Genomic DNA, 12,875 nt, shown 5'->3' with positions numbered 1-12,875 from the left:
TGGAATATAAATAAAAATGAAGATTATGATGATAAGGGAATTATCCATTTGCCTAATGAATGGATACGATTCATAGAAGAAGGATAGGCAACTGTGCTTCTCCTTTAATCCCTCTTCTTTGGCTATGTTGGTTAGGGCTGATGGGACAGGCAATTCAGCCACATCTACAGAGTCAGTTAACTATTCTTGTTATAGGGCCACAGAACCTGCTTCACAGAAATACCCACAACACAAGCAGGGAAAATTGCATCTTTAGATCTCCCATTTTCAGTCTGTCTAATTCTGTTTATCTGTGACAGATTTCCCCTACATGACACCCTCCAGGAATCTGGTGCAACAGGTTTCAGGTATGCAATGCACTGTTCAAGGAGTTAAAGAGCAGAGTATTTAAAGCAGAGGTGGACTGTCCTTTTTGTAGCAAAAGGGAGTGAATTACCTTTCCTGGAAGTCTGCAGGAGTTGTGATTATCTATTACATAGTTGACAGCTTTCCAATGTTTAACATTTTTCAAAAAATTACCATTTTTCAGTACTGGACATCCAGCTACTTCTTGGGTTTTGCTTTGGTTTTTTGGGTGTGTGTGTGTGTGTGTGTGTTGACAGTTCATACAACACCTGAAGGATCCTAGGGACAGTGGCTCACCAAAGTCAACTACCCTGATTTAAAGTTCCAACATCCTATTTAAAGAGCAGGGTATTGAAATTTTAAAATGCCTTTAAAAGGCACTCAAGATAAGTTCGCTCTGCTTAGCAGTGGAGAGCCTCCTTCCCAACTATGAGCTGGATTCTAGAGCTACACATAGCACTGGTCTTCCTCGCCCTCTCAGCTGAGAAGAGCATATGGGTGTCAGGGGAAAGTGGATGATGCTAGGCAACCTATAGTTAAGGGCCACATACAGCTTGTAAATCAGGGGTGGTCAAAAGCTTCTAGATCCAGTAAGGAAGTAACAGTACTGCATGTGGCCAGAAGAATTTTTAGCAGGGGACTCAAGAGTTGCAAACACAGATCTGTAGCCTGCTTAGCTTCCAGGATCAGATGGGATCTGGTGCCTTTAGGGTATTTAGGCCCTTAAAAGTGAACAATAAGAGCCAGTGTGGTGTAGTGGTTTGAGTGTTGGACTACAACCCTGGAGATCAGGATTCGATTTCTACTCAGTCAGTCCCAGAAAATCCCATGACAGAGTAGCCTTAGGGTTGTCAAAAGAAACAACTTGAAGACACACAATAACAACAACAAGTGAATAATACCCCAAGATTAAAGATTAACTGATATATGTGAAGTTGAAGGCTTTCATGGCTAGCATCCATAGTTTTTTTGTGGGTTTTTCGGGCTATGTGATCATGTTCTAGAAGAGTTTGTTTCTGCTGTTTCACCAGCATCTGTAGCTGGCATCTTCACTCACTTTCATGCCAGCATTCTCTGAAGATGTCAGTCAGAGATGGTGGCGAAATATCAGAAACAAACTCTTCTAGAACATGGCCACATAGCCCAAAATATCCACAAAAAATATTTAACTGATATACTGTATGTTCTCACTTCTTCCTTGTTCTGGTATGTAAATAGCTATTATTGGGTTTGTGGAGAAACAGGAAAACAACTCCATTACATCAGCCCTCATCTTACCACAGTGAGATAGGGATCAAGTACTGAGACATATTAACTTCAAAATATCCATCCCCCTGTTACTCATAAACCAGAGAAGTTTGGTTTCAGATACCCCATATCTGTGTATCTTTTCAATGGGTAATGTCCATCTCTTTTTAAAATGCTTACCATTCATGTTGTTGTGTACATACACCACCCTGGTTTGCTCTGACTGGGTTTTCCCCAAGCAGTAGATGATGCCCACCAGGTCTGCCCGGGAGAATCCTCGCATCTGCACCTCATGGCTGGTGTTCCTGTACATCTGGGACTTGGATTTGGGATGTGTCATGACAATTTTGTTGTCTCTGTCAATCTGTAGGCTGGCATTCCGCTCACCCGTCACACATGAGAGATAGAAGCTAGTGTATGAGGGACTCTGAACATTGGCCATTAGAGTGATATCCAGAATTGCTCCTATATTAAAAAAACCAAAGAAGGGTGGGGATAAGTCATAGGATCATAGAGTTGGAAGAGACTACAAAGGACATCTAGTCCAATCCATTGCCATGTAGGAATTGCAACTAAATTATGTCTGTTCAAAGAACTGCAAAGAAGGAGAGTCTACAGCCATCAATTCCACTGTTAAACAGTGCTTACCATCAAGAGATTCTTTCTAATATTCAGATAGAATCTTTTTCTTGTATTTTGAAGCTACTGGTTTGTGTCCTAATCTCTAAAGCAACAGAAAACAAACTTGCTCCACATTCTACATAACATCCAGTCAAAGGATTAAAATATTTTAAAATGGCCATCATATCACTTCTCAGTCTTCTCTTTTCCTGGCCAAATATACCCGGTTCCCAAAGCCAATTCTGATAGGGTCTGGCATGCAATCTTTTTACCATTTTGGTTGCTCTCCTTGCACACATTCCTGCTTGTCAATATCCTTCTTGAGCTGTGGTGCCCAGAATTGGACATTATATTCTAGGTAAGGTCTGATCAAACCTGAATAGATCTGTACTATTGTTTGCCACACTCTGGACACTATACTCCTTTTGAGGCAGCCTAGACTTGCATTGGCTATTTTGGCTACCATATCACACTGTTGACTCATACTTAACTGGTGGTCTACTAAGCCCCTTAGATCTTTTTCATATGTATAGGTGTCTAATTTAACAAAGTAGATGTGTTTCTGGGCATTACTTCTCTCAACAAATCAACAAATCTGGAACCAGATGCAGAAATAACATGGAAAGAATAGGAATGGGTTCAGTTCAACATGTTTCTACAGTTCAATTGAAACAGTTCAACATGTTTCAGAAATGTTTTAATTCAAAACTAATAATATGCAACGTTACATGAAATAACCAGGACAAGGCTTGTGTAAGTCCTGGATACACTCTAGAACTCAGGAAGAAGACATAATCCAGAACCAAAAAAAGAAAAAAAAGAAAAAAGAAAAAAGAATTTCTGTTCCATTTTAAAAACTGGTCCCCAGAAAAGTACTGACCTTGGGCCTATTACCTACAGATGTGGAGAAGGAGAGGCAAGCGGACTAGGAAGGAATTAGTTAAAGTTCTTTCCACAAAATCCTTGCAAGTGCCATGTCAGAGGTTAATAGGGAAGGAGGAGGTAAGTATATTCTTCCATTCAACCTAAATAGTGACCAATTGCTTCTATTTCCCAGGGACATAGTCCCTATCTTCTGGTATCTTCTGGTACACATAGCACCCCAACACTCCAAAACAAAACTACCGTATGGGTGTGTGTGTGAGAGGGAGGGGGGGGAGAGGGAGAGGGAGAGGGAGGGAGAGAGAGAGAGAAAGACATGCAGGGTCTTCATGTACATAATTTGGGTGTTGGACTAGGATTCCAGGAGATGAGGATGTGAATCCCTACTCAGCCATGGAAACCCACTGGGTGATCTTGGGCAAATCAGTCTCAGAGGTAAGGTATGACAAACCTTCTCTGAATAAATCCTGCCAAGAAAACTCTATGATGAGTTGCCATAAGTCAGAGTCAACTTGGAGGCAAATAACAACATCAAAATGCTACTAATAGGAAGAATAACAGGAGACACAACTCACTTTATGTGTGGCCTCCATTTGCACACACATAGGCAGTTATTACTCTGTTTTCTGTTTAGTAGGTTGGAACCAGGGAAACCAAAACTAAAAGACGTAGCCATAAAAATAATCTCTATCGACTGTTTCTACCATTCCTGATTTTCAAGCTTCCTAAGCCATGCAGAGTTTTGTATTTTGATCTCTTGATCATTGTTATATTGTGTTAAAGTATTATTACTATTACTGAAATGCAGCTGCAGATAGCAGTTAATTTGCTTATACAAACCTAAAGTGAAATTGTTTAATATTTTCTTTTGTGTCATTTCCCCATCTCAGCCCCACCATTAGCTGGGTAGAACAAGAAGAATATATGTAACAACAGCCAGGTGGTGAAAGGCATTTAGACTGGAGGATGTAGTGCCAAGAGAAAGCATCACTGTTGCTAAAAAATTGGCAGCTCTGTAATTCCCATCTTATATTTACATTCAAACATTTCCCATCAGACTGTCACAATAAAACTCCTTCACCTAGTTCCCATTTGCATATGAATATGCAATACAAAGCAGGAATGCATATTTTGAAACATTAAGGGACCTATAGTATTATGTCTCCAACACAGCACATTCATTACTACTTTCAACGTATATGCTTTCTAATATTATAAATATTATTAATTCTGATGGTGAATGTCCCACAACCAGAAAACTCGATGCTACTACCAGCATGTCTACTGTTCCTGTTAACGTCCATTATCTCTAAACTCTCAGTTTCTTAAAAAGCAAAAATCTCAGACCTGTTGTTGTAATTGTTGTTAATGTGCATGGCCCTCTACAGTGGACAATTCCCTGCCACAAAGAAATTACAGTCTAAAATCTATGGCAGTTTATAGGAAATAATCGATTTCTCCTACTGCATTATATTGGTTTTATAGTATTCTGAATATTGCATCTAACTATTATCCTCTAAACTGAAATACAGTATTATTAGCTTACAGTTGTAAACCACTAAGACACTGCTTAGGCGATATGAAGTGGTATATAAATGAAGCTTGTTTGTTTGTTTGTTTGTTTGTATTATGTCCAAAGCTGTGGAGAAAACTTCATTCAGAATAACTTTACACAAAAATGGTAATTTTTGCGGCATTTTGTACTGATAAATGCCATTACAGTATTTGATCATATACCTTGTTTTCTCCAGTCTGAATTAATCAAGTAATTGAATGTATATTACAGTTTTATATAATATATACAGTACTGACTATCAAATGTGTTGGGCAATATTTTTCATTTTGTACTTTTGTATTGTTTGTATTATTATTATTATTATTATTATTATTACATATTTTTAAAATAGCTGTTAATACAAATAAATATGTGCCAGATAGTGCTTGGTATGTTGTTTTTTCCCTAGTACAGGAGGAAGTCCTTATCTAATACATAAAAACCAATATTATTCTTCTGTCTACTCATTCAATATAGTTTGTGAGGAAAATAACTAACCTACATATTTATCCTTGTACAGTATTTGTCTGAATTTAGAAAGAAAACTGGAGATAGTTTTAATGACCAGAGAATTCATTAATAGCCTTTGAGCTTCTTCAAATGTGATAACATTTCCCCCCCATTTTCTGATCATTTGGTTGAGGATTAGGTTGAGTATCCCTAATCTAATGCAAAAATTCTGAAATGCTCCAAAATTCAAAACTTTTTTCATGTGTGGCTGAAATAAGGACACTTTTAGTTATGCATTAAGTTCAAGTACGTAAGTAGAGACTGAGGCGGGCAATGTTATTTTGGAATTTGAGGCAGAAAATTCCATCAATGCCACTTCCTGGGAATAAAAAATATAACAACAAATCTAAAACTGCTAACCATCTGTTGCTCTTTCAAGTCTCCCAAATCAAATGCCTGAAGTAGCTGCTTTGCTTTACTTTATGGTAGGATTGCTCCTGATCCTATGACAGAGTTAAGAGAATGTACCTTCTCTGTCCCTAATCCCCCCCCAAAGCTGCAACTGTGAGGTAGAGGAGTTGGGTTTTCCTTCCATGCTCCTATTGTGTTATTAGTAAAAACATGTATAGGTACACAGGGCTGAGTAAAGTGTAAATTTCAAATCCACCTTTCTAGCTAGGGCAGGTCTAGAAATTACACATTTGTGTCCTGTTTGGAATGGGAAATCTACCCCCCCCCAACACACAATGCTTTGGTGTGCTATAAAATAGACATTATTGCTTATGTTATGTATATCTATGGCATTATCTTCATTGGAATAGGGGATGTGCCAGGAACTATGTAGAGTGACAAAAACCCGGAACAACCAATTGACCTTAAAAAGAGAAATACGTGTATGCAAGCATACATCAAAGGCTACCATGTCTCTCTTTTTCATCTCTCTTAAAACTGATATCCAACATGGCAGCTCTTCCTTTCACTCAAACATGTGTTTGATTTGCATCACAAATGGTTGTTGAAATCATCTCAGAACGCCTGAGTTGACTACTATGAAGGAGGCTGTCCCCCCCTCCCTCCGGCCTTTATGCATGGTACTCCATGTCTGACTAGTATGATTCAGTCTTTGTGAATTCTGGTATGACCCAAACTGATCAGTATCTTCAGAACTAAAGGAGAGATCAGGAACTACCAACATTTGCAATTTCCGAATGTGCCAGGGAAGTCACTGACTCAATGATCACATAGAAATTCTGCTTAGAAATACATATTTTCAGAAAAAATATTTTCAAACAGAGAAATCTGTATTTAAACATATATTTCTATGAAGGTTTTTCAGAAGGGCAGGTTAATATGGAAATGGGACAGAACTGCTTTATGAGAAAACAGATGTGAGATTGGAAACAGAATTATGTATGCATCTATGCAGAGGATATGGTAGAAACAGAATGTTAGGATATATATTCCAGGCTGAGTCTACCATGTCCAAAATACTGAAATTTGTATTCCAAAATGATCCACATGGGTGGCCGAGATAGTAACCCCTTTGCTTTCATGCACAAAAATATTTAAAATATTGCGTATAAAATTGCCTTCAGGATATGTCTGTAAAGTATATAAGAAACCTAAATGAGTTTAGACTTGGGTCCCATTTCCAAAATATCTCATTACGTATATGCAAATATTCCAAAATCTGAAAAATTCCAAAATCTGAAACACTTCTGGTCCCAAGCATTTTGGATAAGGGAACTCAGCCTGGTATAGGCCTCTCTGATAATGTTTTAAAATCAGTTTCAACTCATCCAATGTTTAACAGATGAAAACTGGGGCACGTGATTTCAACCAAATTGCAGTGTAGTCATTATGGGAAAAGTTATTAATGAGGAAGAACACAGGCTAGGGATGGCTGCAGCAGTTTGCTTTGGCCTGAGACTACTGGGAAGGGAAGACTCCACCACCTCTTATTCTCTCCCATTGCTAAGTTAACTGAGTGCAAACTACTTCTCAATTTGCAGCAACTGGGGCAAGGAGGAAAAGGGGGGCTGGGTGATTAGAAAAAGACTTTGTTAAAAGAAGCTTTTTTTGTCAGAGGCTTGTTAACTGAAGTATGTCTTACTATAGTTGTTATCATTATCTTAATTTTATATTTGCAGCTATCATTGTCTTAATTTTATATCTGGAAATGCCAAATTAGCATCAGCTATAGGGCATTAAAAACATAAAGTCAATAAAAAGTAAATAAACAAACAAATAAGAAAGGGCTTTACCTGCCAGTTGCAAGAAGAGGCTGAGAAGGCAAATCTTGTCCACTCCCATCTTCCAGAATGCACTGTCAGGAGAACTCAGGCATCACTGATCCAGAATAGGCAAATGTTAACAGGGAATAATTGTCATTTTTCATTCACAACATCCGTTTTCTACATCTGGAATCCCTGCGTCCCCCAGAGCTTCACACCAGACTGGGGAGGGGGGGTTGTTGAGTTTCTCTTCCCTGATTTAAGACTAAATATTCTTGGCTTGCTCCCTTAGAGATCTCCACACAATGTCTTCTCTGAGCTCCAGGGAGAGAATCTCAGGAAAACTAGCTCCACTCTAGCCAGTCAGAAGTGATGGGTTTCTGTCCAAGGAAATCCAATTGCTCAGGAATTCAGAATGGCACTTTAGAAAGACCCTTCCATCTTTCAAAACCCTACCTTTGCTGCCATGTGTAGCTTCAGATGGGATTTGGCCCTGCTGTTTCTTCCACGCAAACTGGGGGGCAACAGGATGGACACAAAAGGAAAACTCTGGACATTACAGGAATGGATCAAGAGTAGGAACTGACTGGGCAGGACATGAGCTGGAAAAGCCTTCTTGGCTGAAGTTCAACCAGGGCGAGAATGGAGGCTGTTGGGGGAGGAAGGTCTAGAGGCCCTCGCCAACAGCATTGCAATGACATGAAATCCTGTTTCCCATGCAGTGTTTCCTGCTCTCCACCCATTGTTCCTTGCATATCTCTGGCTCCTGCAGGAGGGAACAGCTTAATGAGAAGTAACTGGTCTGAGATACCAACTAGGAGAGAGGGCTGGAATGAAAGAAGAGCACAGAGTTGTGATTTTCCAGACTTAAGGCTGAGAGACAACTATAAGAGACAAGTTGTTTACTGTGAAGAGTCTCCGTCTCTAAATCAAGGGCTGCCAGGGATTAGCTCATAGCCCCATCTTGCATTACAGTTCTCCTCTGTATCCACGGATTCAAGCACCCATGGCTTGAAAATATTTTAAAAATAAATAATTTCCGAAAAGCAAACATTGGTTTGGCCATTTTTATGTAAAGGACACCATTTTACTATTCATTGTATTTAATGGGATTTGAACAGCCATGGATTTTGATATCCATGCAGAGTCCTGGAACCAAACCCCAGCAGATACCAAGGACCAACTGTATTCAGCTGACATGCGGTAACTTGGGTTGTAAATTAATCAGCCATAGGGTTCTCTTTGTGTCATCTTTCCTCATCAGTTTTAAACAGATGAGTTGGAATAATAGAATCATAGAGTTGGAAGAGGCCACAGTGACCATCCAATCCAACTCTCTGCCATGCAGGATTACACAACCAAAGCACTCCTGATAGATGACCATATAGCCTGTGTTTAGAAATTTCCAAAGAATCCTTATTTGGACTGATGGCCATTCAGTTTAAAACTTATGAGGAAAGACGACAGAACCCTACCGCTGATTAACATACAATCCAAGGGCCTGTTACTGCATATCAGCTGAACAATGCAGGATGGGCCTATATGAAGCAGTAACCTAACTGCTTCTATGTGGTCACAAAGCTGTACATATACATAGATGGCTGTGTGTCAAATGATGTATGAATGAAGCTGCATCCACATAAGGGTTTGTGTGGAACCTTATTTTGGGCCTGTGTAACTGGCCCTTGGCACTCAGGTTTGCGATAGAGCTGCTTACTTGTGTTCACTCTCTTAGTATAAGAAAAGACAATTGCTTTGTGAAACCCTGATTTGTCTAGAATGATGTACACTGGATCAAGCTCAGGGAGGGGCTTTGTAGAAAACAATAGCAGTTGCCTGTTTGGGTAAACATGTTTGGGAGGAAGTGTAATGCAATTGCCAAACCATCTATGCTTAACCAGTTTTCACTTCCACACTCCTATAAACTGCATACAAATAATCAGTGCAGTTACAACATTTTTTTGTTTGAACTGCAGCATACAATAGATAATGCCCCTTCTTGGGCACAGCATTGCAAATATTGCATATTTCCTTTGGCTCGCAAAAGTTTGGGAACCAAGCACCAACTTACATGTTCTGACAGTGAGGTCAGAAATTGCACAAATCCTACCTTCATATCATCACACCTTCCTTAGCAGGGTTTATATGCTAAGGAATTTTGTGAACAAGGGAAGTGTTGCTATAGTTTTTTGTGGGTTTTTTGGGCTATGTGGCCATGTTCTACCACATAGCCCATAAAACCCACAAAAAACTATGGATGCCAGCCATGAAAGCCTTCGACTTTACAAAGTGTTGCTAATTTGCAATGCATCAGCTGCTTGTTAATTCTAATAGGTATCAAAGATGCCTCTTTAGTGATTTCAGCCTAGATATGAGTTCAGCCCAAAGAGCACAACCATCATTCAGATCAGTTTCCAGGTGAACTTTAGGGCCACTGGGAAGAAATTCAGACATGGACTGGGTGGCCTGGCACAGTATGAGACCACATTATCCCCCTGAAAATCTAAAGCAAGCACAGGCAGGAAAGGGAAATTCGTTCATTGTTTCCGACTATTGACAGAGAACTCAGGAAATCAGGTGCCCATGTCAAGCAGTGGCATGGGTAAAATACAACAAGCCCAGGCTCCATCTCACCACTGCCAGTTCTGCCATTTGCTTGCCATCACCAGCTCTGTCATGATAACGCACTGTCTGGTGGAGCATCAAACAGCACTGTGTGCTCTTAAAGGAGATTCCCCCTTTCCCATCCTGTTGCACCAAGCATCTGCCCTAAAACAGAAAAGCAAGTGGGAACAGATACTTTTAAAAAGTAATTCAAACCCACAATTTTTTGTGTGTTTTTAAAAGGAATTATTTTCCACTACTCAATCCATTTTTTAAAAGTAGCTTTTTGTGTTTCTTGATTTTTAAATAACTTTGGCCCCATACAGACAAGCCAAAATAAAGCTGCTTCGGGTTACTTTGGAAGTATGCTGTTTAAATGATGCATGCGTCCTAAGAGTCTGGAAACTGCGCCAAAGCTGCGCTCCAGTCCTCCAGGCCTTCCATCAGATTTCATCAGCTATTGCACTTGCTAGGAGGGTTATGAGTGGTCAAATATGTTCTTATCTTATTGTTGATGGAAATGCAAATATTTTCATCTCTTTGCTCATATTTGCGTGAGTTTTCTGTCTGGCATTAGCCTGACTGTTTGTTTCCAGTTATATATACACACACATTGTAATAAACATAACTTTCTACATTATATCTTGTATTCTGTATATTATACTCTACAGTTTATACTTTGTACTCTAAATATATGTTTCCACACCTCAAAGTTGGCAGCCTAAATAAGCCTGGCCTGTAACAATCACATTGATAAAATAACTTTGTTCTAACTTGTTATGTTGTCGTTGGAATGTAATGTGTTACATCTTTTTTATCTGAGGGTAGGAGGAGATAACTAATTACAGGTAGAACCATACTTCCAAGCTTTATTTTGTTGTTGTTAAATGCCATCAAATTGACTTCGACTTCTGGCAACTCTGTGAATGAGAGACCTCCAACTCATACTGTCACTAATAGCCCTGCTCAGGTCTTTCACACTCATGGTCATGGCTTCCTTGAGTGAGGACTTAATCACACAAGCCTGCCAAAGTGGAATTACAGCTGGATAGTGGTGTCTCTGGCCGTACCTTATCATATGACGCTATGTCTCTCCTGTAGCTGATTTATCCTCCATCCATTCCTGGAGTGTTCCTTTCCATTGATAGGTAAAACTTGTCAGTACCTCCCAGTTGGTCGCTTTGCCACTTCATGTGTGATAAGGGCCCGCTGCAGTTCTGATATGCAGGCAGTTTCATGGTGCAAGTGAGCATGATCATGCTCCTCTGCTCCTCCCCCTTGCGATTCACAAGCAGGCTGTTTTACTTTTCTCTCTCCCCTCCCCCAATTTCTTTTCTTTTACTTAATCAATTGCTGTGACGGCACAAGTGAAATTAAATTAAAAAAAAAAAAACCAGACCAAAAGGCAGGCATATGGCAGGAAACTAGAGTTAATAAAGAAGACAGAGGCCAGGACTATAGCAGCACAATGGCCTTTTCTGCACTAACACCATTTTGGCATCTTAGCAGCCTGGTGAGATAAACTCCTGAGTCTAACCATTTGTAATCTCGTCTTCCCCTTTTCCGACTGCCTGCTCCCTGACCATGCATTATTGTCTTTTCTAGGAAAGCATGCCTTCTCCAAAGTATGTCCAAAGTATGACAGCCTCACTTTAGTCATCTTGGCTTGTAGAGAGAGTTTAGACTTGTTTTGCTGTAGGGCATATTCATTTGTCTTTTTTGTAGGCCAGGTTATCTGCAGAGCTCTCCTCCAACACCACATTTCAAATAAGATTATTCTCTTCTTATGAGTTTGTTTTCACTCTCTAGATTTCACAATCATAGGTCCGATACAGAACGCCAGGAAGCGGTGTCCTGGTGGCGATAGTAGGGCTCAGGACTGTGCACCAACTGCATGGTCACGAGCCCTACTATGTGCAGGTGGTGCCATTATTGCACGGCACCACCCACACAAGGGGCGTGTTGATGACATGGAAGCGGTGTCATAAGGGTTGCAACGCAGCTCTTACGACGTCGCAAAAAGGAGCCGTTCTAGGCAGCTCCTTTTTTGCTGCACAGTGGTGCCTCGTGGTTTCGTTGCTGTGGCAATGCTACGCAGCAAAAAGGGTCGGCATCTGTACTGTGCCATAGATAGAAATTGGAAATACAGTGGCATGGACAATACTGATTTTGACATGCAGTGATATACCTTTACACTTGATGATCTTGTCTAGTTTCTTCATAACTAAACGAACTCTCCATGCCTTGCATGTGCCACGAAAACCTATATGATGTATAATTAACTATACTGGAGGACTGATTGGCTTGATATCTTAGGTGGACATCATAATGATGAAAGGAAAGTCCAAAGTTGGTCAACACATATTATAGGAACTGTTTTTCATTGTTCTCACCCTGGAACACTGTTGGAACACTTTGAGGTCAGAATGGGAACTCGATGGGATCCATACTGTGCAGTAAACTTCACTATGCTCCGTTTTCATTCGGTTCCTGTGTGATAAAGTTCTTAGTCTGATCTCTCAGCAAAAGCCTACCAGAAGCACTGCTGATATCAGCATACCTTCTTGCCTCAATTGTGCCAATTCCCAGAACCTGTGGGACTGAGAAAGGGACAGGCAGCCTGAAATATTATGTTGAATGCCAGGGATGTGATGAACCTATATAAGAATATCAGTCTAGATGAAAGAGTACAAAGCTCTTAACTAGTCTCATGACTCTTGGAGACTTTCAAGACGAGAAATTGACATTTTGGACTATTTTTGCGCTGTCACACCAAAATAAAATGAACCTATTACTGAATTCTTTGGTCTGTATGTTGACAACCACTAATATCTGGAAGAATTCCAGGGATGTAAGGTCTTTTGAGAACAGAACTTGAACCTGGTCATCAGGCCAGACGTCTGTACACCATCTGTCTTGCTAATACAAAACCAGAC

The 12,875-nt window shown here is 40.1% G+C and overlaps 1 protein-coding gene across 3 annotated transcripts in view; it reads right to left on the bottom strand.

Annotated features, from left to right (window-relative positions):
* Nucleotides 1-7,954, bottom strand: part of TIE1 (tyrosine kinase with immunoglobulin like and EGF like domains 1) — a 38,318-nt gene extending 30,364 nt beyond the window's left edge. For all 3 annotated transcript variants that reach the window (XM_042464187.1, XM_042464188.1, XM_042464189.1), the window contains exons 1-2: nucleotides 7,366-7,954; nucleotides 1,774-2,058 (exon numbers count right to left, since the gene is read on the bottom strand). In XM_042464187.1, coding sequence (XP_042320121.1) covers nucleotides 1,774-2,058; nucleotides 7,366-7,414 — 334 coding nt within the window. In that variant the 5' untranslated portion in view covers nucleotides 7,415-7,954. The remainder of the gene's footprint in view (nucleotides 1-1,773; nucleotides 2,059-7,365) is intronic.
* Between the last annotated feature and the right edge of the window lie 4,921 nt (nucleotides 7,955-12,875).

Source organism: Sceloporus undulatus, chromosome 4, assembly GCF_019175285.1.
Source record: "Sceloporus undulatus isolate JIND9_A2432 ecotype Alabama chromosome 4, SceUnd_v1.1, whole genome shotgun sequence".
NCBI lineage: Eukaryota > Metazoa > Chordata > Lepidosauria > Squamata > Phrynosomatidae > Sceloporus > Sceloporus undulatus.
This window is presented reverse-complemented; position numbering and strand designations above follow the sequence as displayed.